Raw genomic sequence first — 26,747 nt, forward strand, 5'->3', positions numbered from 1 at the left:
GCTAATAATTACTTGAGTCACATGAAAAATTATGCCCAATGTCCTTATCAATGTTATGCGATACTCGTGTGACACGATGCTCACGGGGAGTCATCTCAACAATCACTAATCTATCGTTCATCTGTAGGTTTGGTGGGCTGGCTGGCTGGATGGCTGGTGCTACAAGCATTATTGTTGCTCAAGGATCTGTATCTACAACAAGGTTGGCCCACAATATATATACTAAATATGTGTTGTGGTGCAACAGTTCAAAATATTAAATCGGGCGCGCGCGGCGTGAGATGTGTTAAATGCAATTAACAACGGCTGGCTGTGAATTTTTTTAGAACTTCCTTCCACCAATCAGCAACTGGCCCCCGGCCCCTTACTCCCTCTCCCTCCCACTCTCTCTTTCTGTCTTTCTCTCTTGCTCTGTCTTTCTGTCTATCTTTATCTCACTCATCACATACAGCATTGTCGTGAACTGTTGTGCGAATTTGTCGAATGTGAAATTTCAATTATATTAATACAAGTTGCTGCTGCAATATGGGCACTATATCATCTGTACTGCAATGGTCGTGCACCAAATGCAATACCATCAATCCGACCGAGTCATTAAAATGTTTCAATTGTGGCACTGTGCGTAAGGTATTCCCCAGTCCTACCGCAACAATCTATCAGCAAACGACACAAACGCGTTCCCAGCCACCGCGACACCAAAGCAGTTGGATACATCAACAGCAGCAGCAACAACAACAACAACAGCAACATCAACATCGTCAACAACGACAGCACGAAAACCTGGTTGCAGGCTCTGCAGAGCTGGCCGCCGAGTGTGATGAGGAGGAGGTCGCGACAATTGTTGATAAGCACAAAGCTGTGACCAGGTAAGCACACATAAATACATACATTCATATACAGACATATGCATACACTTGTGCGTGCGTGTATGTGTGCGGGTGCACACAAAAGCTCCAGCCATCGTTTACCGTTACACCAAACAAAACTAAAACTGCATGTGTGTGGGTGTGCGTGTGCGTGAGGTTTGTCCTTTTCTTGTTCTCTCTGTCTCTCCCCTCTGTGGGTAACTGTGTGGGTGTATGTGCGTGTCCGTGCGTGTCTGTGCGTGTCTGTTTGTGTATTGTACACAGTGTATACACAATAACAACAAAATTTGAAGCAACTACAGCAACAACAAAACGCTGTAAAAAAGTGTTTTTCTTTGTTGTAGTTTTTGTTTTTTTTTTTTTGGGGAAAATCGATGGGAAAGAAACGCAAGTTTGTTTACAATTTTATTGATTCTGAACTTTGGCTGCGCGTCACAAGTGAAAAGGCACAACATAAGGAAAAAGAAACACAAATTGATTTAAAACAAAAACTAAACAAACAATTCGCAAAATATTTAGTGCAATAAAAAGGAACAAGCAGAAAGCGCTTATCAAAATTGGCCGATCTGGCCACATCGAAATAAACTTTTTGCAATTCCACATTTACATTTGCAGCTTTTACAGTTAACTAAATTTTAACTGTTTGCCTATGCATATGTTTTGTTTTTGTTTCTCTTTTTTTGGTTCCCAATTCGTTCTTTTTGCAGAACTGAGCACAACAACCAAAAACAACAGTCCGGACACGTTTATAAATCGCTGCTGCGCGGCTGTTTAAAGCGTCCGCAACGCAATAGCCAAAATTTGCCAGCCAATTGCATTGACTGTGAGGAGACACGCAAATACATAAAAAACTCTATTGAGCTATATCGACATTTTTCAAATCCGGCTTTGAATCGTCGCTGGATTTGCCGCGCCTGCGATACGGATAACAATTCAGTGACATGGCATTGTGTTATCTGCGATACCGTTAGTTATCTGGCGCCTATCTACAAGGAGACATTATGCACGCGCAGGCATGAGGCAACAGCTGGAACAGCAGCAGCAGCATCAGCCACAGCAGCTGGAACAGCAATCACAGCTGGGGCACAGCTGGAACTAAATAGCAGCAGCAGCAGTGCCATCGGCCCCAACAGCAGCGGCAGCGCAGTTGGCGCTGAGCAACAGACATCAGAGGAGTCACTTCCACATCATTCGCAGCTGGATGCGCAATCGGATGAACAACATTCCAATCGGCGTCATTTGAAATCTCGCCGTTTCGCCTACTTTCGACGCACCCAAAGTCTGAGCAATTCCATAGATAAGAGCCCAGCCCTGACCCAGGCAGCAATCGCCTCTTCATCCTCATCCTTTGCGGCCGCCTCGGCACGTAGCTGCCACATATGCTATGTGAGCAATTTGGGCAAAGACATTTTCAATTTGCCCTACGCAGCATCGATCAGCTATCAGCAACAACAGCAACAGTTGCTGCCACATAAGAGCAGTAAGTTCTGGCCTAGCTATACCCAGCTCTAGTTCTTCTTATTGACTCTTCTCATTTTCTAGCTGTTGCGGCGGATATAATACAGCGCTTGCCGCCGCCGCCCGTTGCATGCAGCAATTCGCGTTTCGCCATTGCCAATGATACGTTTTGTCGTCGCAAGCAGAACAACAACAATAAGAATCAAAATAATAAAGTTCGTGACGGCTGTGCCAAGAAGAAGTATAATTTTACCATAACAACGCTTTCAAGATCAGCCAAAGGACCCACTGCAGCAGCAACAACAACAGCTGCTGCAGCTGCAACAGGAACAGCAACAGCAACAGCTGCTGCTGCCGCCGCCGCCGTCAAGCCCATACGACAGTCACAGCTTAAGCAGCGTGAGCTAAACAACAGCAGCAGTAACAGGGCCCAGCAGATCAGCAACAGCAACAGCATCAATAACAGCAGCAGCAGCAGCTCTCAATTTACTATTCCACGCAATGGCGTTTTTATAGCCGTTAACGATTGGTCGGAGCCAGCAGCACGGAGCAGCAATAGCAGCAATAGCAATCGCAACAATACCAATATGCAGCACTGTGATACGACGAGCAACAACAATAATGCCAACAACAGTAGCAGCAGCAACAGCAACAGCAATAATAACAGCAGCAGCAGCAGCAGCAGTAGCAATAACAATTGTATTGCTAGCAATAAATTGAATCAGCAGCTCTATGAAAACGAATGTGTTGCCATTGCACAGCAACAGCAGCAGCAACAACAGCAACAACTACTACAGCAACAGCAGCTTAGAACGGAGCCCATGGCGCCAATTTATGCGCAGGTTAATAAACAGCACAAGTTGCACAAAAAGAAGCTCAGCAGTAATGAGACACAGCCGCCAACAGCAACAACAGTAGCAGCAGCAGCAGCAGCAACTGCATTGTTGCTGGGCAACAATAATAGCAGCAGCAGTCACAGCAACAACAGCAGCTTCGATGTCAGCGAATCGACAGCAGGAGCAGTTGGAACAACAACAAACAACGAGCACAGCAGCAGCAGCAGCAGCAATGAAGCCAATTATATGGAAGCTGAGGCGAGCACAATAGCAACATCATTAACAGCAGCGGCAGCAGCAACAGTAGCTGCAGCTGCAGCGGCAGCAACCAATGTTGCCACAACAACAGATTATTATCACGCATCTGAGCATTCAATATACGCCAAGGTGTGGAAGGGACCGCGCAAAACGACTGAATCTAAAATGTATGCAAAAACAACATCAGCAACAACAGTAGCAACAACAACAGCATCAATAGTCGCCGCTAGCTGACATTTGATACCCAGCAATAACTTATCAATTAGGCTTTTATTTTAACATTGTTAATTTTGTGCTGTTTTGCTAATTATTGCGCACAGCTTAGTCATACGCAATTGAACCTATACAAAGAAACACAGACAAATATATATTCATATATATATATATATATATATATATATATACGTGCATATATATGTTTGTGCGTTTTCTTGATTTCGTTAATGGTTTGCGCTATGCTTGACTGTTTGATATACCCTAACTTAAACGTGGCCAAGCTAATTGCTAGCCCAAGCATGTTACTAATCGCTGTTTTATAGAGTATCCACGTGTAGTTAGACGCCTAATTAACAGTTACTTTTAATTTATATATGCAACACTTTTATTAAAATTGTTGTCTTTTGTTATTTTAGGCATAATTACCTAATAATTACTGAAATAGTTAAAGTGAATAACAGTAATTAAGTCAGACAGAACTTAGCTAATGAGAAAAATTGATGAATTAGTTAATATTTAAGCGAATAATTTAAAGTAATTAAGAGATTTACTAAATCAAGCAATTAATTAGGTAATTAAAAGTCATTAAGAGCAAGTTAAGAACTAATTAAAAGTAATTAAATAATTATTAAATAAGAGCTAGTAAATAATTAAGTAAAATTAAATATTAAAGGTAATTAAGAGTTAGTTAATTATTAATTAAATACTAATTAAGTGCTAGTTTATGTACTTATTAGTTAATCATTGATTAAAATAGGTTTGTTCCGGTTTAGTTAATTAATTATTTTAAAGTTATTAGCCATTAATGGACTGACTTCATTTATATTTTTAAATATTTAAAAAAATAATTTTAATTTATTTAATTTTTGGCTCTCTAAGTTTTGCTAATTAGTTATAGTAATTTGTATTGCATTTTTATGCCAATTTAAGATTAAGCTAAGCAGCTATAAATATGTGTTATATATTTATATGAGTTACAGGGTATCTATGAGTCGACATCGTTCAGCTCAAAGCTCAGCTCTTATCAGCGTCGTCACTTCTAATTGCGTGTGACTCACTTTATCATTTCGTTAGCGTATTCGCTGCTTCGGCTCGCTGATAACAACAAAAAGAATTCTTCGTTTATAAATTTTATTTTCTTTTGGCTTTTCATTTTTGCGAATTAAAAGGCAATTAACCGGCGCTGCAGCAGCAGCAGCTTTTGCTCTAATTTTTGTAAACATTTTTTGGTTTTTCAATTAAAATTGCCTGCAACTTAATTGTGCGTGAGATTTATTTTCACTTATACTCACACTCTCTCTGTCTTTTTCTCTCTCTCTCTCTCTCTCTCTCTCTCTATCTTTCTCTTTGTTTAGCACACATGAGGCAGCAACTGGATTGGCATCGATCCCGTCCAGCAGCAGCAGCAGCAACAGCAATCGTCTCATTGTTCAAGCGACGCGCAACGACAATAAACCGCAATCGATGCTGCTGCAAGGCAGCCGCAAGATGTGGACATGCGGCAAATGTTCCTATGCCTACAATCGTCTCTGGTCCGAATCCTGTGAGATGTGCGAGACATTAGCCAAGCAGCAGCAGCAGCAGCAGCAACAGCAACAGCACCAGCAGCTGCAGCAGGCGGAGCTGCCAACAGCCAGTAAGTTCTAACAATATGATTGATTGACTGCTTGATGTAAAATAGACTGCCTGACTGATTGATTGATTGATTGATTGATTTCATATCACCTCGCCACCTTTGCAGTTGCTGTCGAGCCACGCAACGATGAGCCCTGGACATGCAAGAAGTGCACCCTGGTCAACTACTCAACGGCGATGGCCTGCATTGTCTGTGGCGGCTCGAAGCTGAAGAGCATCTCCTCGATCGAGGACATGACGCTGCGCAAAGGTGAATTCTGGACCTGCAGCCATTGTACGCTGAAGAATTCGCTATCCGTTGGCTTGTGCAGCGCCTGCAAATCGATGCGCTTGCTGCCGGTCGATTCCATACGCGAACGACCCGATGGCCAATCCTATGAGGAGCAGGATCCAGCTGCTGGCAGTCAGACAGTGGGTGAACTAAATACGCCCACGCCGACGCCAACGCAGTTGCAATTGCCGCCAGTCGCGCATCGCAATTCGCGCAGTCCCTCGCCCAGATCGGCAGCGGGAGCAGCTTCTGCAGTGGGCGGACCAGCAGCAGGAATAGCAGCAGCAGCATCAGCAGCCGCAGCAGCAGCAGCAGCAACAACAGCAGCCGCAATCCAGCTGCAGCAGCAGCAGTTGCAGCTGCAGCAACAGCGCAGCTCCTCGGGCGCTATACCCAAGCGTCACAGCACTGGCGGCTCCATAGTACCGCGCAATATATCGATGGCTATGCCTGCTTCCACAGCCAGCTCATCCTACAATCTGCAGCAGCAACAGCAGCAGCAGCAACAGTTGATCCTGCCTAGCGGCTCGATCAAGAAATGGCAATGTCCTGCCTGCACCTATGAGAACTGCGCTGCATCCGTCGTCTGTGACATTTGCTCGAGTCCGCGCGGCCTGATGCAGGCGGTGCTTAGCGAAGCTCTGGCCCGCAAATCGATGCGAATCACTGCTTTGGGCACCGAGATCAGACAAGAGAGTAAACTAATGGAGAATCTGCGCCAACTGGAGGAGACAGAAGCACTAACCAAATGGCAAAATATCATACAATATTGCCGGGATAACAATGAGCTGTTCGTCGATGACTCGTTTCCGCCGGCCCCGAAGAGCTTATACTATAATCCGGCGAGCAGTGTGACCGACGGCGGCAATCCGGTGGTGCAATGGCGTCGGCCACACGAAATCAATTGCGATGGCGGCGCATATCCACCGTGGGCCGTATTCCGTACACCATTGCCATCGGATATATGTCAGGGTGTTCTGGGCAATTGTTGGCTACTGAGCGCGTTGGCCGTGCTAGCGGAGCGCGAGGATTTGGTCAAGGAGGTGCTGGTGACCAAAGAGATATGCGCCCAGGGCGCCTACCAGGTGCGTCTCTGCAAGGATGGCAAATGGACCACCGTCTTGGTAGACGATCTGTTGCCGTGCGATAAGCGCGGCCATTTGGTCTACTCGCAGGCCAAGCGCAAACAGCTGTGGGTGCCGCTCATCGAGAAGGCGGTGGCCAAAATTCATGGCTGCTATGAAGCACTCGTCTCTGGTCGTGCCATCGAGGGCCTGGCCACGTTAACTGGTGCACCCTGCGAGAGTATACCGTTGCAGGCCAGCTCGCTGCCAATGCCCAGCGAGGATGAGCTCGACAAGGATTTGATATGGGCTCAATTGCTGAGCTCGCGCTGTGTTCGCTTCCTGATGGGCGCCAGTTGTGGCGGCGGCAACATGAAAGTGGATGAGGAGGAATATCAGCATAAGGGTTTGCGTCCACGGCACGCCTACTCTGTGCTAGATGTTAAGGATATACAGGGACATCGATTGCTGAAATTACGCAATCCCTGGGGCCATTATTCGTGGCGCGGCGATTGGTCTGATGACTCCGGCTTGTGGACAGATGATTTGCGTGACGCACTAATGCCGCATGGCGCCTCCGAAGGCGTCTTCTGGATCTCGTTCGAGGATGTGCTTAACTATTTTGATTGCATTGACATTTGCAAAGTGCGCTCCGGCTGGAATGAGGTGCGTCTGCAGGGCACCCTGCAGCCCCTCTGCTCCATTTCATGTGTCCTGCTCACCGTGCTGGAGCCCACCGAAGCGGAGTTTACGCTCTTCCAGGAGGGTCAACGCAACTCGGAGAAATCGCAACGCTCTCAATTGGATCTCTGCGTTGTCATCTTTCGCACACGCTCACCGGCTGCCCCAGAGATTGGACGACTGGTCGAGCATAGCAAGCGACAGGTACAGAATCTGTCTTAAGCTCAGCTTCAAGCAGCCTCAAGCTTAGGCTCTGCCTCAGCTCAACTTAACTTGAACTCAGCCTCAAGCTTAACTCCAACTTCAGCCTTGGGCACAGCATCCTCATCCATTTTACTCTTTGCAGGTTCGCGGCTTTGTTGGCTGTCACAAGATGCTGGAGCGGGACATCTATTTGCTTGTGTGTTTGGCGTTCAATCACTGGCACACGGGCATCGAGGATCCGCATCAGTATCCACAGTGCATATTGGCCATACACAGCTCTAAGCGCTTACTGGTGGAACAAATAACGCCTTCGCCTCATTTGCTGGCGGACGCCATCATTAGCCTCACCTTGACCAAGGGCCAAAGGCATGAGGGACGCGAAGGCATGACGGCCTACTATTTGACCAAGGTACGTCTGTTGACTCGATTTGTCTATATTACTGTACTAATTCACTACCTGGTTCCTTCCTTTAAGGGCTGGGCTGGATTGGTGGTCATGGTGGAGAATCGGCATGAGAATAAGTGGATACATGTGAAATGCGACTGCCAGGAAAGCTATAATGTGGTCTCAACTCGTGGTGAGCTCAAAACTGTGGATTCGGTGCCGCCGTTGCAAAGGTAAGAGCAAGACATGTCCGTTGAGTACGGTGCACACCCACGGATATTTGCTTGTAAGGCGTATATAATTGTTCTTTGATTGCTTCTTTAAACAGGCAGGTGATCATTGTGCTCACCCAACTGGAGGGCAGCGGCGGCTTCAGCATTGCCCATCGGCTAACGCATCGTTTGGCCAATTCGCGTGGGCTTCACGATTGGGGTCCACCGGGCGCCACCCATTGTCCACCCATTGAAAATGTACACGGGCTTCATGCTCCGCGCTTGATAACATAATCGATGACAACAATGGCATGGCATGGCATTAGTTCAAACAGAAGCAAAAAAAAACACATATTCATATATATATATATATATATGTATGTATCTATGTGTATTCCTTTCGCCGTTTGCCATCATTTTTAATTAAGTTGGTTTCTATTATTTTTCGAGTATTTTTGCATATTCTAGTCGATGTTTTGTCACTCATACATATAGATATACATATATACATATTATATATAAATATAATATATATACATACATATATATAAATATATATATATATATATATATATATATATATATATATATATATATATATATATATATATATATATATATATATATATATATATACTAAAAAAAGAAATGAAATAAATGTGAATTATATAGTTAAAAAACTCAGTGGTGTTTTTTAATATCAGTGATGTTTTGCATTGAATTTAAATTTGTATACCATTTAACGGTCGTTTCGAAGAGCTAACGTATGGTTAAAATATACATTGGCTTCACTAATTTTTTAACTAGATTAATATTCAACTATCTAAAATGTTCAATTATTTATTAATCAATAACCAATTATTAATTTTTAAAACTAAATTTATATAAATTCCTTTAATTTGCACTGATTAAGGTTGCCACTGTGTTCAGTTTTTCACTTTAAAGTGCAGGGCTACCAACACGTACTATTTTGCTGTAAATAACACCAAGAACAATTTATACTATGCAAGTATTTTCGATAGCCAACCGATAAGTGTCGGTAAATTTCGTATAGGTAATAGCTGGTCACACTGCATCATATTTAGTGTGTGTTGGTTCTAGTTCATTTCAGTTCATGAGCAACATATTTTGTTCGTCATTTCATTTTTGTTTTTTTAATATGGCTGATACAAAGGGTGTAAGTAATGTATATTTATTTACCGAATTCCACAAATTCACAGTTTCGAAATTCCAAAAGTGTGTGTGTAATATATAATATACGCGTATAACAAAGTATGCCATATAGGGCGCGGCTTTACCAAGCGTTTCAATCCCCGCTCGCGACAACGATGGCGTTCTTGTTTTGTATATATGTGTTTGCGGCTTATCATGCAAATTCCTCATGTTTGCAGTATGCAGTTTGTAGTTTGCAATTTGCTGCTGCAGCAAATCCACACCAACACAAATATGCACCAATGGTTGTGTGGTGTTGTGTGTGAGTTCATTTTCATAAACATCTCTTAACATTCAAAATTGGTTCATCCAAAAAGTGTATGATTCACTAAAGCCGGCATTTAAAAAGGCGTCGCCGTCATCTTAAGTATCTTCCTTTGTTTCGGCCTTTGACCTACATACTACATATGAATATGTATGTGAAAGCATATGTACACCCAGATCGGAATGTCAATGGCTTTAAGTACTGTTTCTATGTACTTGCAGAGCGATATACATATGAAAAATAATAAATATGTGCATGTACTTATCTGCACATGTTTGTGTGCGTGTGTGTACAAGGCTTAGAAATGCCAATGAAACTCGCGCGTGTCTGGCATTTCAAAATACCGCCGCCACTTTCTTTGAACCAGGCTTCGATGTCTGACGCGCCACCCCCCGCAGACGCGAGCTGCGGACTTATGCATAGAGATGGTTGCGTGTCAGAGATTTTCCAACAAGACTCGACACGAACACCACCACCAGCAATGAATATGAATGAATATGAATATGAATTCTTGTTCTTTTCTTTATTTAAGTATTTCAACATTAATTTGATGATTAATGTTAAATTATACAACTGTGTACTAAATATGGTATTGTATTCTATTTGCATTTACTTATTGCTTTGCCTAACTTACTGAATTTTACTCTTATCTTTTATTTTAAAATTAAAATCGAATACGTTTAACTACTTTTTTCTTATAAATTTCAAAATTCATGCAAGTTTAAATTGTATTAATGGGGCTTAATTTATCCATTGTTGTCTTGTACGCAAATATATCGTATTGTATCACGCGCTCAGCTCTAGTCACGCTTGGCTTGCAAGTGCATGAGAGAGGGAGTGCGAGAGCGAGAGAATAAGAGAGAAATTGCACCAAATAGATAAGCAACTGATGACTCAACCATATGTTAATAAATATTTAAATTGATTTTAATTATTTGTGTCTGCGCTGCAGTTTTCGAGCATTGAGACACCCGGCTATGTGGGCTTTGCCAATTTGCCCAATCAAGTGCATCGCAAGTCCGTGAAAAAAGGCTTCGAATTTACGCTGATGGTTGTCGGAGAATCAGGCTTAGGCAAATCAACGTTGGTTAACAGTTTATTCCTAACCGATTTATATCCGGAACGCATTATACCCGATGCCATAGGTACAATATAAACATACAAATTCATGTAGATAACTACTAATTCACTTATTTGTGTTAAACAGAAAAACAAAAGCAAACTGTAAAACTGGAGGCATCGACCGTGGAGATTGAGGAACGAGGCGTAAAGCTCCGTCTAACGGTAGTCGATACACCTGGTTTTGGCGATGCAATCGATAATTCAAATAGCTTTAGCGCCATACTAGAATATATAGATGAGCAATACGAACGTTTTCTCCAGGATGAAAGCGGACTGAATCGTCGCAATATTGTGGACAATCGCATACATTGCTGCTTCTATTTTATATCGCCGTTCGGGCATGGGTGAGTCGCTGTTGAAATATGCCTTTTTTATATAATATATTAATATTGTTTTTCTCTATTGTAGTCTTAAACCGCTCGATGTGGAATTTATGAAGAAACTGCACTCGAAGGTGAACATTGTGCCTGTTATTGCCAAAGCCGATTGTTTAACAAAAAAAGAGATATTGCGCTTGAAATGCCGCATCATGCAGGAAATTGAGAGCCATGGCATTAAAATATATCCACTGCCCGACTGTGATTCAGATGAGGATGAAGACTACAAGGAGCAAGTGAAACAACTGAAGGAAGCTGTGCCTTTCGCCGTCTGCGGCGCTAATACTCTGCTCGAAGTGAAGGGCAAGAAGGTGCGCGGTCGCCTCTATCCATGGGGCGTTGTTGAGGTTGAAAATCCAGAACATTGTGATTTTATCAAACTGCGCACCATGCTCATCACACACATGCAGGACCTCCAAGAGGTTACACAAGAGGTGCACTATGAAAATTATCGTTCCGATCGTCTTGCTAAAGGCATCAAAGGCAAAGAGAATGGCATTAAATCTGATCGCATCGATACAAATGGTTCATCCCAGGTGGGCGTTAACAGTGTGCTATCCGAGAAGGATCGCATACTGCAAGAGAAGGAGGCAGAGCTGCGTCGCATGCAGGAGATGCTTGCACAAATGCAGGCGCGTATGCAGGCACAAAAGTGAGCAGTGACTGTGAAAGATTAAAGAGAGGAGAGAACGTAGCACGTTTTGTGCAATTTACACACAAACACACACACACACACACACACACATAAAACTTAAAGATACATATATATATTTTGTACGCAGTTTTTAAGTTGCGATTACAATCGCCAGTCTATTTGCTTAGTTATGCATTTTAAACACACACACACACACACACACGAATATATTTATATTTATATATATATTTATTGATATATATATATCTGTGTCAGACATATAACTAATATATATATATATATAAACATATATATATATATATATATAAATAGATGTTTTATATTACATATGTGTTTTGCAAATTCCACAAACAATTTGCAAGCTAAGCTCCAATTTGAAACTGGAAAACTTAATCTCAAGGCATTTGAACCACACACACACACACCATACATACAAACGAACATATAGACACACTTCATATCACTCCTAAGATAATGAAAAGATCAAGAAATGAACATGATTAACAAACTGTATTCCTATTATGTATTTAGACGAACACGTCTTCGATATTAAAAATTTGAATTATGTGTAATTTTTTTAAATTATATTTGTACGCTGTAACGCATTTAAGCTTAAGTTAAAACAAAAACAAACAAATTCTGCCGATGTTAAAATGATTGATATGTTTATTAGTCTCAAGATAGTAAGAAAGAAGTAAAATATAACAATGAACGATCTGTTGATAGACTGTAAACGTGTTATATTAAAACTTTTCAATTACTTAATTATTTGAGAAGCGCGTAAAATGTTTATTCATAACTAAAGTTAAGTAATTCAGTTGAGCGTTAAACTATTGAGCTAATATATATACATATATGTATATATACCAACTTAATCTATCGTATGTACATTTATTTTGTATTTTTATCGTGTATACTTTAAATATTTTGTATTATGTATTAAATTTTTACTTACATGTAAAATCCACAATATGCAATCGCTTAATAATTTTAAAGCTCAAGCTAAAACAAATCCTTATTGTCCTGTATATGAACAATTTAAATCTTTAACATATTCCTCTATAAATATATATATATATTATATGCTTTTTATACAATTTCTAAAAATATTTGCGTTCACAACTTATTTAAAAAGTAATTGCTTTTTTAAGGAATTTAAATGGACTCCAAAATGTTAAGCACATTCAGTTCGATTTTTACTTAAGTCAAGACTTAATTGAATACACAAAAACTGTTATTAATATTATAAGATTAGTATTCTTTGTCGCTGGTCTTTAATACCTTTAACTAATAAATATTTAATTTAAACTTAATATGGTCAAACGGCTGATAGCGTTGCCACCTATGCGTAAAAATACTAAATAGAAGCTATTGTGAATACAGTGCAGTTGCATACGCTGAACTGTTTATCAGCCTTATTTGAAATAAGTTGACAGCCCCGCACATTTAACTCACATGTTGTGCGGTAACATCTACAAAATGTGCCGGTATATTTATAGTTGACAGGAGAAAAAAATAAAATGTGTTGAAAAGAAGAAAATACATAAGAAAATGTACAAAACGATATGCTGCAAATTGTTGCAACCAACTGGCCTGGGCACATGGAAGCGCCGCACGCTTGTCACGACCTTCGTTCAATTGGAGAGCAAAACCAATGCAGAGGCGAAGGCCAAGGCGGCTACTGAGGCTGATGCAGCAACCAATTTATCGCAAGATGCACTGCTGCAGGAGTTTAGTCGAATGCCCGTCAAGCGTATTCGTAACTTCAGTATCATTGCCCACGTGGATCATGGCAAAAGCACTCTAGCGGATCGTGTGCTCGAGTTGACAGGCGCTATTGCTCGCAACGCTGGACAAAATCAAGTGCTCGACAGCTTGCAAGTGGAGCGAGAGCGTGGCATCACTGTCAAAGCCCAAACAGCTTCCATATTCTACAAGTATAAAAAGGAGCTATATTTGCTAAACCTAATTGATACGCCTGGCCATGTGGATTTCTCCAATGAGGTGCATTGTTGGCTTGACTTATTTATGCTGTTATTAATCGTCTTTCATCTTGCAGGTATCTCGTTCGTTGGCCGCCTGTGATGGTGTCATTCTCCTTGTAGATGCTTGCCATGGTGTGCAAGCGCAGACTGTGGCCAACTTTCATCTGGCCAAGCAGCGACAGCTGGCCATTGTACCGGTGCTAAATAAGATAGATATCAAGCACGCTCAGCCTGACCAGGTAGCAAAGGATATGGAATTGTTATTTGGTATCGACCCAGCCAGCGTATTACGTGTTTCGGCGAAACTGGGCACAGGTGTTGCCCAGGTATTGGAGCGTGTCATTGAGACAATACCACCACCGAATGTGCAGCGCGAGAGTGAATTTCGTGCGTTAATCTTTGACAGTTGGTTCGACAAATTCCGCGGCGCACTCAATCTTATTTATGTGCTAAACGGGCAGCTAAATGTGGGCCAAGACATACAGTCGCTGGCCACCAAAAAGATGTATCCCACAAAAAGTTTGTCCGTACTTCGCCCAGCTGAGTGCGCTGTACAAAGTTTGTTGGCCGGCCAGGTGGGCCTCGTAGCTTGCAATATGCGCAATAGTAAGGAGTCCATCATAGGTGACACCATACATCTGAAGCATCAGACAGCTGTAGCTGCTGGCAGCTATCGACCACAACAACCGATTGTGTTTGCGGGCGTCTTCCCTGCGGATCAGTCCAAGCACGTCGCTCTCCGCAACGCCATTGATAAAATGGTGCTAAACGATTCGGCAGTGACAGTCAATGTGGACTCGAGTCCAGCACTAGGCCAGGGTTGGCGTCTTGGCTTTCTCGGACTGCTGCACATGGAGGTCTTCTGCCAGCGTCTGGAGCAGGAACATGGCGCTGAACCCATTATAACCGCCCCCTCCGTAACATATCGAATTGTTCTACGCAATCCAAAGCTGATCAAACAGCATGGTAAGGACACACTTGATATATCGAATGCGGCACTGCTACCGGAGCCGATCAACATTGAGGAGTACTACGAGCCGCTTGTTTTGGGAACCATCATAACGCCCACTGAATATGTGGGTCAGGTGATTGGATTGTGTGTGGAGCGACGCGGTCTCCAGCAGAGTTCTGTTAATATCGATGAATCGCGCATATTGATGAAGTATGTCCTGCCGTTGAGCGAAATCATATTGGATTTCCATGATCGCCTAAAATCCCTTAGCTCTGGCTATGCCAGCTTCAGCTATGAAGATCATGGCTATCATCTCACTCAACTTGTGCGCCTTGATATACATTTAAATGGCCGGCCCATCGAGGAGTTATGCCGCATTGTGCATGTCAGCAAGGCCACCGGTGTGGCACGTCAAATGGTGCACAAACTGAAGGATCTCATACCGAAGCAGATGGTACAGATTGCCATACAAGCGTGCGTGGGCAGCAAAGTACTTGCGCGCGAAACTATTAAAGCCTATCGGAAGGATGTAACAGCAAAGCTGGTGAGTTGCCATACTACTATAAAAATAGCAAAACTTTGACTCTATTTATCGATAGTATGGCGGCGATGTGACACGACGTATGAAGCTGCTCAAGCAACAGGCGGAGGGCAAAAAGAAGATGCGCATGTTTGCCAATATTCGCGTGCCTCACGAAACGTTTATCGATGTGCTCAAACGCTAAATGCATGTCAACTGCAGTTCGGGTGAGTGAGATGGGATGCTGATGCAACTGCTGCTGCTGTTGATACTGCTGCTGCTCATGTGTTATCGATATCATTTTAATTTATATATATATTTTTTTGTTATGCCCTCTCGCTTATCGCTGCCAAAACAAATTATTCCACCAAACACCCACTTCCTCTCTCTCAGTCTTTTGGCTCAAGTCGATCACGCTGACCGTCTTATCATTTTGTATGCTCTTTTGTCTTGAAATAAAAATAAAAACAAGAAAGCATAGATATTTGTATGCGTGAGAGGCGTATACATACATATATTCATGATTATTTATTTCTGCATATATGCAGCATATACATGTCTGCGTGTTTGCATACATATCGGTTTTTATTCACTCACATTCATATGTATATACATTTCTACATACGTGTACATATGTACATGTGTCAATAAATGCCCTTTTTAGACTTTGCACTGTCATTGCTAAACCGATTCTTTATTAATTATTTATGTGCTTAAAATTTTGAAATTTATGAATTGCTTAATTAATTTATTAAGTACAATTAAGTCCAATTTTTTTCCTACGAAAATTAAATCAAATTAAAAAATAGTATACAATAATTCGACAATTGTTGGTTAAAGTTCAAGGGATTAAAGTGCAAAGACCTTAGCACCATTTATTGTCATATGATTTATGATTTTTGGTGGACGTATGAAGAATGAAGGCGGATCGTTAAATGATTTAAGGTATCTACTAGTCGAGCACTCATTGCCTTCAGTGTACTTAGAATAGTTCGTTAACTTTTACGTTATTTAAGTGTCATTTTTGGACTTTAAAAATCTGATTGTTCTGTCATTGTCTTTAATTGAGGTTTTTTCAACGACAACGACATAAAAATCGAATTTCCCTGACCCTGAAAACTAACACGCATACGCATACAATCAATGCATAACGGTATCCTACCGTAGACTGCGCTCTACAAACAAAAACGCAAACACGCATGCACACACTCACACTTGTATATATATATATTCATATATGTGTATACATATATAAATATAAAAATGGATGTATGTATGTAAGTATATGGTATGTGAGATAGCAAGTTTGAAAGCTTGTGTATTGCTCCCGGCAAGTTTTGTTTGTGAGAGCGCAACAATCGAGCGAGGCGTGCGAGTACAGAGAAGAAACGAACGGTATAAGACACAAACAATTGAACTCAACTGATGATGGCCAGTGGGTGTTTGGGGACAATGCGGACTGTGCATGTGTATGTGACCTTGAAAACAATAACATTGTTGTTGCGGTTGCTTCTGCTCTGCTTTGGTGTAGGCAACGCTGGGCAAATGCAAATGCAAACAAACCGAGCAAAAATTGTTAAAATTGATTATGCAATAGCAGAAGCTTCCAATTTGCCAAAAACTCAAAAGGGAAAGAGAATTGGACACTCACACATTCCTGTATACACACACGCCTGTATACCAATATAGAGAAAAACAAATTGTACTTGTTGCAATATGTCTATGTCTGTATATTGCAGCTGAGAGAAAATCCCCCAGATACGCCAGTATCGTTTTGTTTACGGAGAATATGAAAATTCTTCCTGTTTTTTTCAATTTACATATGAAAATCAGCTGCACACGATTTTCCATCAACAACAACACGATGAAGAAGAAGAGAATGAACAGCAGTAACAGACAGTCAAACAGCTGAGTCTGAGCCCCACACGCAAGTGCCAGAGAGTTGCCAGCAACAAGAACAAAAACAAAACTTGCGCAAAACACGTAAAACGAGAGAGAACAAAAATGAGAGTCTCCGGGCTTATTTGTTTGTGCGATTGTATTAGGCGCACAAACACACAAGCAAAGGCAAAAACAAAAACAAAAAATAAATACATTTTCGTTGTTATTGCTGTTGCTGCTGCGCTCAATTGAACGAAACAGAGGCAATGACAACGACGACCGTTTCTCTGCCGCCGTCGCCGTCGTCGTCGTCGATGCCACTGTCCGTACAACACACAAAAACAGTCAGTTTTCATTCTCATTTGACATCATCAACATTGAAATTAAATTAAACAAGAGCAGTACGAGTTTGATTGCGATTTCGATTCACCGATTAATTATTGGTGAAATTCAAAGTAAATTTATTTTATTATTGAAAAATTGTAAATGGTTCTTTAATTAATGCGCCGATTCAGTGTTGAAGTTTTCATTTAACAAACGCCAAAATAAAACTCAACGACATTTTGTTTTTCGTTTTGCTTTGCCGTTTTATTTGCAAAATAATCAGCGCGAACAAAATAACAAACGTCATCAGCTGTTCTGTGCGAGTGTGTGTGTGAGTCTAAGTTGCTTCCACATATGTATAAGTGTACGTACGTATATATGTAAATATGGAACTGTATGTATATATTTATATACACACAACTGTATATTGCGCTGCGTTTTTAAATAAAAATATTAAAAAACTGCAAATTATTACAGAAATATATATATATTTATATATTTATATATGCATACAAATTGTTGCACTTAAGAGGAACACTCAGCCTCCCGTCTTACGCCTCTTCAATATTTAGCTAAGCGAAACCTAACCTAGAAGCGCATTTAGAACGAGAACTTGTTTGAAGGTTACGACGCGGCGCCACGAAACACCCCCAATCCTCGCGTCTGGCACCAACGTCTCATCAATGGTTGCTCCGACGACGCTTTGGCCTTGACCGTGTACAAATGAACCAACAACAACAAATACAGACAGCAACGGTGTAACAGCTGACAGCTGTGGCTGCACTTTTGACAGTGCAAATGCGTCAAGTGGCAACACTGTTTAGATGGAGATGGAATCCCAAATGAAATACACAAATACTTGCCGTTCACACAACAGCGCTTTAAGCGCAGTGCGTCTCTTGCACACCCACACACACAATCACAACCAAGTTCAAAGTAATCGTAACGAAAACAGAAAAGGCAAATCAGCGGCATCGGCATCTCTCGCACACACATAAAGAAACTGCGCGCATTCGCACTCTCGCTCTCACACACACACATACGCTTACACAGCTGTACACGTAGCACTGTTCACAGTAGTTTTTTCTTTTTGTTTTTGTTATATGAAATCCGACAGTAGTGCAGACAGCCACATAAAGGAATACAACAAAATATAGTTAGCAAATTGTGCAATAGTCATAGAATTAGCAAAAGTGAGCAACAAACAAAAAAAATGCAAATAATGTTAATAATTAATTAACATGTGTTAAACTAGGCAGTCACCAGCCCCAAATTCATCTTAACAGTTATTCGCAATAATTGGTTAGCTGGCAGCCAGTGTTTGACATTGTTGTCAGTGTTGAAAAATATTTCATACAATTGGAAACTTCGGTTTTCGCGCTGCGTAGTTGTCGTTTTGCTGTTTTCCCCCGTTGTCGTTTTTTTTAACAGTTGTGAGTTTTGTTTTTCTTCATATGTGCGTATATGTATGTGTATTATATTTATGCAAGTAATACATATATATATGTGTTTTCATACATATATCTGACGTTTTCGATTGTTTGTCCGTGCGCCAGTTACATACATACGTTTATGTACATAAATATGTACATATATTCCTGCTTTGTTCATACATATTAACATTTGTATTTTGCTGAAAGCTTGCAATGAAAGAGAGAGTGAGAGTTAATTAAATTTATATCAATATAGATTGATCAACATGTATTCTTCGTCGTCGTTTGTTTTTGTTGATATATTTCTCATCATATTTAGTGAAAACTTAAAATATTTGTATGTGTATTTATGTGTTATTTTTGTTGTGCGACTAACGGGCGCGTCAGTGCCAATGGCAAACACATACGCACACACATTTGTGCATATTTACGTCAAACGTACACAGCTGATACGTGTTGTTGTTAGTGGTTGGCGCACACGCACAACCACAAAGTGAACGAGAGCTTGCAAATATCATATGTGTGCTTGCTCTTGCGCTACCATTCCTCTCGCGGTCTCGCTCTCTTTATCGTTCGTATGCCACCCACTCTAGGTATTTTATTTTGTAAACAACCGAGCAAAGCCCGAACAGAGCTGCCAGATGTTTAACAATTTTAAGCTACATTGGTAGCGCTGTCATATGTGCGCACACGTATACAATATCGCAACCATACATACATGCACTCATATACGAACACTGTGACATGCATTTGTGAAATTCCTATTTTAAATTGTTGCTTATACTAGGTTATTTATTTGCAGGCGCAACAATACCAAAAACAAAAATCCATGCAATATAGCAGGACGCGACGCGGCGCGTTTTTGTTCACATAAAAAATGATCAACAGTTTTAGTGTGGCAGGTGCGGGCGCAGGTGCTGCGGCTGCTGCTACAATTAAGCTGCATTTTAATTACAACAACAAAAGCAATAGCAACAACAGCACTAACAGCAACAGCAGTAGCAGTAAAATTGTGCCAGCAACAGAAAATGAGCACAAAAGCCACAACTTAATCAGCAGTGCCACCCCAGCAACAGCAACAACAACAACAATAGCAGCAACAGCTGTGACAGCGACTACCACTGCGAAAATGTTTAAAATAACACAAAGCGAAGTTGAAGCAAAGCATTATTTAATGACTTATCCACAACAACAACAGCAACAACAAAAGAAACAGCAACAGCAACAAAAGCGAAGCGCAGTACTCATTTTGCCCAGCAAAGCAAATACCTCAGCAACAAGCACCAAAGATTCGCAGTTTAAACATGTCAATCTACAGTCCAACAACAATAACAACAATAACATGCAGCAGAAGATTGCAACAACAACAACAGCATTAGCCAAAAGTGTCTTAGATGGCTGGACAATGCCACCGCAACAACAACAGCAGCAGCAACAACAAAAACAAAGAACTGAAGACCAAGAAAATGCCTTTCGCCAAATCGAGGATGTGCACAACTATGCCAAGCTGCAGCATCAGCAACAGTATCATCGTCACCATAATCAGCAACATCATCCCCATCTACACAGCAGCAGCAGTGATGAGCTGGAAGATGATGAAGACGACGATTTCGATGATGCTGATGACGATGACGATGAGGAGGAGGTAGCAACATTGCGTAAATTAAACAAACAAAACCGTGTCAATGTGCCTAACAATCTAAATGATGAAGATTCCGAGGAGCATGTCGAAGTAGATGTTGTCACTGTAACACCGACAGCAGCAAATGCAGCAGCGATAGCAACGACCGCCGAAACTGCCACATTAGCAGCAGCAAAAGAACAGGGATCGGAACAGCAACAGTTGGTTTCAAAGGTCGATCAGGATAATCTGCGACCGGAGCATCATGCTCGTCGACCCATGAATGCATTTCTTATATTTTGTAAAAGGCATCGCGCCATTGTCAAGGAGCGCTACAAATCGCTAGAGAATCGGTAAGTGTGGCAACTCTATGGCACTCAAAATACATAAACATAAAAAAACCTAAAAAATCCTTAATGTATTCAACAGAGCAATTACGAAAATACTCGGCGACTGGTGGGCCGCACTAGATGAGCAGGAGAAGCAGTGCTTTACCGATCTGGCGCAACAAGTGAGTGATTCAATATGATGTTTTGCAACATAGTTAATGGTTCACTACAAATTGTGCTGCTTAAATTTCGTATGCTGTAGCAGTTCGCGAAATGTTTATTGGTTCTACTTCACAGCTTAGCTGAAATTTTTGACAACCTAAGTTAGAGTTGTAATTACAACTATAAAGTCTGGCAACCTACTTTTGGATTCAAATAATTTTACATGGAACATATAACTTAAGGAAAGCAGCCTTATGCTGTATCTTTCTTTTGCACTTAATGTCTTTTTTAAATAAATGTAAGCGTACATTAGCTTAGTAAGCTTTGTCAAAACTTCTTAATTAAAAACTTTAAATTCTTTGATGCTACTAATAATTGAGGCAGACAATCTGGCAAACATGCTAAAAATGCCAATTGCAATTTGAATATATAATAAAAAAAAATAGAATTTGTGTTGACAAAATCCAAAATATAGACAAATATATATGAATTATAAGCGACAGCTGTAAGTCTGGCTAAAAATAATTACTTTACTTATTTAAGCATAATGCGAACATCTTTTTAGATTCTCACATCTTGAATCACAAACTTTGCTTTAGTTTGAAAAAAGCTAACAACAAAGATAGCGCTGTCTAGCTACCGATTGGGCAGCACTGACTCGAATATTGTTAAGAACATGTATTTCTTTCTCACTCTCTATGTTGCTCTCTCTGTCTTTTTGATTCATAGATCATTTAATTTGACTTTTTCCAAATATTTACAGAACAAGGATGCCTTCTTCAATGCCAATCCAAATTTTAAATGGTACAAATTGCCAGCTCCGCCGTTGCGCACGCTAGCCACGCGTCCCAGCAATACGGCAACCGGACATCCAAATGAAGAGCAGCAACACATGCAACAGCCGCTTCCCTGGCAACCCACTGAAGTGGCACACATGTTGCGTCGCAATCTATTCAAATTTGCAGACGAGACGCAGATGGGTGAACTTAAGGTTTTATTGAGCAGCAATGCGAGCAGCGTTCAGGATAAGGATTATGCGTTGCAGCAGGCGCTCAGCGAGACGACGCAGTTCATGAGCGCGCACATGCCCAGCAACAACAGCAGCAACATTAGCAATAAACGCTCTATGGATAGTGCAAGCAATTCAAGCGAAGAAGAGGATCGAGGAGCAAGCACACCCACCAAGAAGTTTAAAACATCACGTAGCTGCAAGGGCAAAATCTATCAGGAGCTATTCAATTCGGGCCAACTGGCGGCCATAGCCAAGAAGAGCAAATGTCGCCTCAACAGCGGCGGCAGCAACAATAGCAACAGCAATAGCAACAGTAATAGCAACAGCATCATCGATGGCAACAGCAATACGCCGCCCATATCGCCAATAGCAGCATCAACAGCAGCAACAGTTGCAGTTGATGGGCAACTATTGCAGCTGGAGGCAACAATGCGTGCCACGCCCAATAGACACAGTAATTGCGATGCCAATGAGTTTGATTTAGAGGAGAAAATTAAGGAGTTGCCAGCCCTTAGCCTGGATGCGTATTTGCAACGTAAGAGAAGCACCAAAAAGAAGAAGAAATTCAGCAGTAGCAAGAAACAACGCAACAGCAACAGCAACAGCAGTAGCCACTGCAATAGCACATCAGCAACAGCATCTGGCATAGCAACAGCATCTGCAACAGCAACAGTTGCAGCTGCAGCAGTTGGCAGCACAACAACAGCATCTGCTGCTGCTGCTGCCGTGGGCAGCCAGAAGAGAAAGGCTCGCAAGGAGAGCATTACACGTCGCGATGTCAGCGCCATAGAGCAGGAGGTAGCCTCCATATTGCCGCTGACAATCAATGGCTGTTATTATTTTAATCAAACGCGCGCACAGCCCGCAACAACCGCTGCAACTTCAGCAACAGCGACATCAGCAACTGTCGCTGCCTCGCCGCTATCCTCGTCTTCGTCGTCAACTTTTTCCGCTTACGAGCAAATCGGTTACGATGTGACCACTACCTCAGATCTACTCATCCTGGCCGAAGTGGCCGCGAATCGTACGGAGCTGACCAAAACCAACTAACAGCAGCAGCAGCAGCAACAACACCAACAACTTTAACTGTTCCAACAAGAAGCAGGACCATCTGCAGCAGCTAAATCTATGGCAAATGCATCAACTGTAGCAGCAACATCTACTGCAGCAGCAACTGTTGCTGTAATGCAGTTCGCTGTTAAAGCAGTTCATAGCAGAATATTTTTGTTGTGACTGTACTTACGCATAGTTATACTAACAGCCATTGACAACTAATTAGAAACAACTAAGCGAATGGTTGCTGCTTTTATTTTGCAAAAAAATTGAAACATCTTAGGTAAAATTTTAAAAACCCCCGACATAAGATCGAGTCAAAAATGTTCAACAATTCGTATTAACGCAAAAGTGCAGTTTAAAAGTCATCGCAGACGCGAAATTTTACATTTTTAAAGTCATGTTTAAAATGCTGCTAACTTTTTAGCTGCGTTCAGCACTGCGAACGAGGTATTTCGCTAAAATTAAAAACAATTAGATAATCAAAAATAATCAAATTAAAAAAAAGAACTAAATAAATAAAGAAAGGTAAATGAAATTTAAATTAATAAAAAAATAAATAAATAAAATAATAAAAAAATAAATAAATAAAATAATAAAAAAATAAAGAAATAGTTATTAGCTTCAAGCTGAAAAACGTGCAAAAATGAAAAGATAAAAATAATGTAAGATAATATAATATATATATATATATATATATATATATATATATATATATATATATATATATATATATATATATATATATATATATATATATATATATATATATATATATATATATATATATATTCCATAAAACAATCAGTGTAATATAAGATATAAAATGTGGAGTATATATATAAAGATATATATATATACAAACATATTTAAAATATGTGAATGAAACAAAGAATACGTTTCTAATTAGCTGTCAAATGCTGTATATAAATATATATATAGTAATTGTTATTGTTTTATTTGCTTTGATAATGATGATAATGATAATGATGATATATACGTGCCTGTAGCTGTAAATCGAGAGAATATGCGGCATTAGAAGAGAGTAAATAGACATTCGTTGATCTACAATTTAGTCAATAATATTATGTAAACACACACACACACCCATCTATAGGCACGCAATATGTTAAAGGTAGATACAGAGCGCAAAAATGTTTTAGATCAAATATTTGTTTTTTTTTTTATAATTATATTTTGTTTTGTTATTCGTCGCGTAGTTTCAATTGAACTATATATATTTTGCATTCGATTTTGTTAAGTTGCTCGATTTGTTAAGTTTTTTTTCCTGCTACAGCAACACTTTTACAAAAAAAAAAGAGAAAATCAATAAGATATATATATATATCTGTATGCACACGTTCTGCGCTTAAATAACTGTTAATTAATATTATTATTATTTCTAATACAACTAGTAGCTATAATTTATTATCTATTATCTATTATTGTGAAAGTGGAACCATTATGCAACACATATACATATACATAAAATATATATTCATAAAAAACTTAAATTTTCAATTTAAATGTTGTATTTATCGATAATTATCGCACTATGAATGCGCGCTTGGACTTGAAGTGTTGTACATTGTAGTTCGTTGAATGAGCAGAAAGTCAATTCTCATTAAGGTGCACTATCATTCGTTCTGCTCGTTCGTTCTTTTGAATATAATTATCGACTCAAATGAACTTCCTCAGAACAATTTGAAACAACTCTAGTGCGTAGAGCATAAAAGCAACAACAGACGCAGTCAACGATTAGCCGGCCCTGCGTATTTGTTCTTGTATGTATGTGTGTGTACGTGTGCGTGTGTATGTGGATGTGTATATATATATATATGTATAAAAATATGAAAGATAAGACTGTATTCTCAGCCAACCGTCTACTGCGTAGATAAGCGACTGCATTGCAATTGGCTGAAATATGCGAGGATTTTGTTTTTGTAACAAATAAAATGGCGAGCGCGTGATTTACGTGCACTTGCTAGCCCTCACGTGCATAGCAAATACAGCAAGATGAAGGCAAGAACAACATTAACATCGATAGCAAAAACAACAAACAGCTGACAATGCCGCCATTGCTGCTTTAGCTCACATTCGCTGCGACTGTTGTTCTACACGCGGTTTCGGTTTCGGTATCGGTTTTGACCCATTCGCAAGCTTCGCGTGAGCTTTCGCTAGCAGTTTCGCTTCAATGTTGGCCTTAATTTAGTTGGTGCGCGTATTCAGACCCTCACAGTTGTTACCGTTGCAAATGGAACACGCAAACGTGCAACAGCAACACGACGAATAACAAAATAAACCAATAAGAAAGAAAACTTCAAATTTGTGTTTTCTAAGGTATGCACTAATGGCAACTTTGCGTTAGTTGTCTATTTTTTGTTTATCACTGCATCCTATGCAGTCTTGCCATTCTTGCCTTAAACTACAGTTATCGAATTTTTAAAAGTTGCTATAAAAATTGAGTGTGCTTAATACATACATATGTACATTTATATGTACATACCAATCCGTTATATGTATGTACATATGTACTGACAAGTGCTGTTTGAGCAAAGAAAAAAATAGAGCATCCAAATGGCATAAGCATGCATATAAATGAAAATAAATAGAGAAATTGCAAAGGCGGCGAAATAGACAACGGGCGAATTGTGTGTGCCCATATTGTGTGGGTGTGTATGTGCATACATACACATACATATGCATGAATATATGCGTCATGTAAGGATCTCTATCCGTGTAGTAGAGTAGAGCACGCAACGGTTATATAATCAAATCCATGAAAACATTGTCGGAACATTTGTGGGAGTGAGATAGACGGCATAGAAGAAATTCTAGTTACCAAAAAAAAGTTTCTTTTGATGATTTTGCACTTTTGCCCAATTGTCGCCGCAATTTTTATTTGCTGTATTCACCACACGTTACCTCGACACGGCTGTTTCTCTCATCTCACAATAATTAAGTGAAATGAAATCTGTGTGCGATTGAAACCCGCTAAGTTTGATATTATTTGATTGCGACGACTGCGGCGAATGCGTCTCGTCTGGTGTGCGTTTAGCGTAACGCTAATAAATTAAAAGAAGCAATCACATATTCGCCGTCGCCGGTGCCCCGTTGCGAGAACCATTGTGTAGTTATAAGGGGGTTTGGGGTTATTTTGGCTGCACGTTTTTAAATTAACACCAATTAGTGCTTGGCATTTGTCATTGTCGTGGTCAACACTTGTGGCGCATATTAATTTAAATTAAAGAACGGCCTGGCAAAAATAAACAATACAAAATCAAGGCCCCCCAATCAAAGTCGCCGTCCTCAATTGGCCTCTTTCGCCGTGATTCGCCAGCGGAGGCAATGTGACGTCACGTATCAGAACAAAGTTCAGCGTGGGCGCAACTATTATGTAATCGAGCGCAGGATGAATGGCCTCTCTGCTTTACTGCCTGAGTGCCTGTCGTTCACTCGTGTGGCCACGCTCGTGTGTTGGTTCGGGTCATTGCGCCTTCGGTAGCAATTTCGCCGTTGTCGTCTTGACAGTTGGAATTGTGCTTTTGCCGTGGACGAACGTTTAGTCGTAAGTAGTGTGGAAACGAAGAACGAAGTAAAAAATAAATAAAGTAGAATCAGAGCAACACGGGAAAATCAAATAAAAATTAATAAAGCAGGTACACAACTGAGAAACAACATAACGTCAGTAATTCAAGTAGAAGCTGAACAACTAAAATTTAAAATTTTTAATTTAATTTTGTGCACATTGTTAAGTG

The 26,747-nt window shown here is 40.5% G+C and overlaps 3 protein-coding genes across 6 annotated transcripts; all 3 read left to right on the plus strand.

The window, feature by feature from the left end:
• Window positions 1–105: 105 nt before the first annotated feature.
• On the plus strand, window positions 106–8,447 carry LOC111598147 (calpain-D). Of its 2 annotated transcripts, XM_030222987.1 has the most exons (8): window positions 106–866; window positions 1,574–2,346; window positions 2,409–3,585; window positions 4,990–5,270; window positions 5,376–7,489; window positions 7,632–7,898; window positions 7,965–8,107; window positions 8,203–8,447. In XM_030222987.1, the coding sequence occupies exons 1-8, from the start codon at window positions 526–528 to the stop codon at window positions 8,378–8,380; spliced, it is 5,274 nt and encodes a 1,757-aa protein (XP_030078847.1). In that variant the 5' UTR covers window positions 106–525; the 3' UTR covers window positions 8,381–8,447. The 2 variants fall into 2 exon arrangements, with proteins under 2 accessions (XP_030078847.1, XP_023168989.2); XM_023313221.2 differs by lacking the exons at window positions 1,574–2,346; window positions 2,409–3,585 and having other exon boundaries at window positions 107–866.
• A 717-nt stretch (window positions 8,448–9,164) lies between these two features.
• Window positions 9,165–11,940, plus strand: LOC111598158 (septin-1). The gene is made up of 4 exons (XM_023313246.2): window positions 9,165–9,263; window positions 10,516–10,708; window positions 10,771–11,029; window positions 11,094–11,940. The coding sequence occupies exons 1-4, from the start codon at window positions 9,201–9,203 to the stop codon at window positions 11,716–11,718; spliced, it is 1,140 nt and encodes a 379-aa protein (XP_023169014.1). The 5' UTR covers window positions 9,165–9,200; the 3' UTR covers window positions 11,719–11,940.
• A 1,212-nt stretch (window positions 11,941–13,152) lies between these two features.
• LOC111598149 (translation factor waclaw, mitochondrial-like) lies at window positions 13,153–23,512 on the plus strand. 3 transcript variants are annotated; one of them, XM_023313229.2, is made up of 4 exons: window positions 13,153–13,721; window positions 13,777–15,198; window positions 15,254–15,401; window positions 19,615–19,690. In XM_023313229.2, the coding sequence occupies exons 1-3, from the start codon at window positions 13,269–13,271 to the stop codon at window positions 15,377–15,379; spliced, it is 2,001 nt and encodes a 666-aa protein (XP_023168997.2). In that variant the 5' UTR covers window positions 13,153–13,268; the 3' UTR covers window positions 15,380–15,401; window positions 19,615–19,690. The 3 variants fall into 3 exon arrangements, with proteins under 3 accessions (XP_023168997.2, XP_023168996.2, XP_023168994.2); XM_023313228.2 differs by lacking the exons at window positions 13,153–13,721; window positions 13,777–15,198; window positions 15,254–15,401 and adding exons at window positions 17,426–17,510; window positions 20,863–20,944; window positions 21,688–23,512 and having other exon boundaries at window positions 19,615–20,786; XM_023313226.2 differs by lacking the exons at window positions 13,153–13,721; window positions 13,777–15,198; window positions 15,254–15,401 and adding exons at window positions 18,714–18,812; window positions 20,863–20,944; window positions 21,688–23,512 and having other exon boundaries at window positions 19,615–20,786.
• The last annotated feature ends 3,235 nt before the right edge of the window (window positions 23,513–26,747 follow it).

This window comes from Drosophila hydei, unplaced genomic scaffold (assembly GCF_003285905.1).
Source record: "Drosophila hydei strain 15085-1641.00,03,60 unplaced genomic scaffold, DhydRS2 tig00000090-arrow-arrow-pilon, whole genome shotgun sequence".
In the NCBI taxonomy this organism is placed as follows: domain Eukaryota; kingdom Metazoa; phylum Arthropoda; class Insecta; order Diptera; family Drosophilidae; genus Drosophila; species Drosophila hydei.

Excerpts from the sequence above, each read along its gene's own strand:
- LOC111598147 (XM_030222987.1), top strand. The coding sequence starts at position 526 with ATGGGCACTATATCATCTGTACTGCAATGGTCGTGCACCAAATGCAAT. Across the intron at positions 7,490-7,631 it reads TCGAGCATAGCAAGCGACAG|GTTCGCGGCTTTGTTGGCTG; the intron begins GTACAGAATCTG and ends TACTCTTTGCAG. Across the intron at positions 7,899-7,964 it reads CGGCCTACTATTTGACCAAG|GGCTGGGCTGGATTGGTGGT; the intron begins GTACGTCTGTTG and ends CCTTCCTTTAAG.
- LOC111598158 (XM_023313246.2), top strand. The coding sequence starts at position 9,201 with ATGAGCAACATATTTTGTTCGTCATTTCATTTTTGTTTTTTTAATATG. Across the intron at positions 9,264-10,515 it reads ATATGGCTGATACAAAGGGT|TTTTCGAGCATTGAGACACC; the intron begins GTAAGTAATGTA and ends TCTGCGCTGCAG. Across the intron at positions 10,709-10,770 it reads CATTATACCCGATGCCATAG|AAAAACAAAAGCAAACTGTA; the intron begins GTACAATATAAA and ends TGTGTTAAACAG.
- LOC111598149 (XM_023313228.2), top strand. The coding sequence starts at position 19,690 with ATGATCAACAGTTTTAGTGTGGCAGGTGCGGGCGCAGGTGCTGCGGCT. Across the intron at positions 20,787-20,862 it reads TACAAATCGCTAGAGAATCG|AGCAATTACGAAAATACTCG; the intron begins GTAAGTGTGGCA and ends TGTATTCAACAG. Across the intron at positions 20,945-21,687 it reads TTACCGATCTGGCGCAACAA|AACAAGGATGCCTTCTTCAA; the intron begins GTGAGTGATTCA and ends AAATATTTACAG.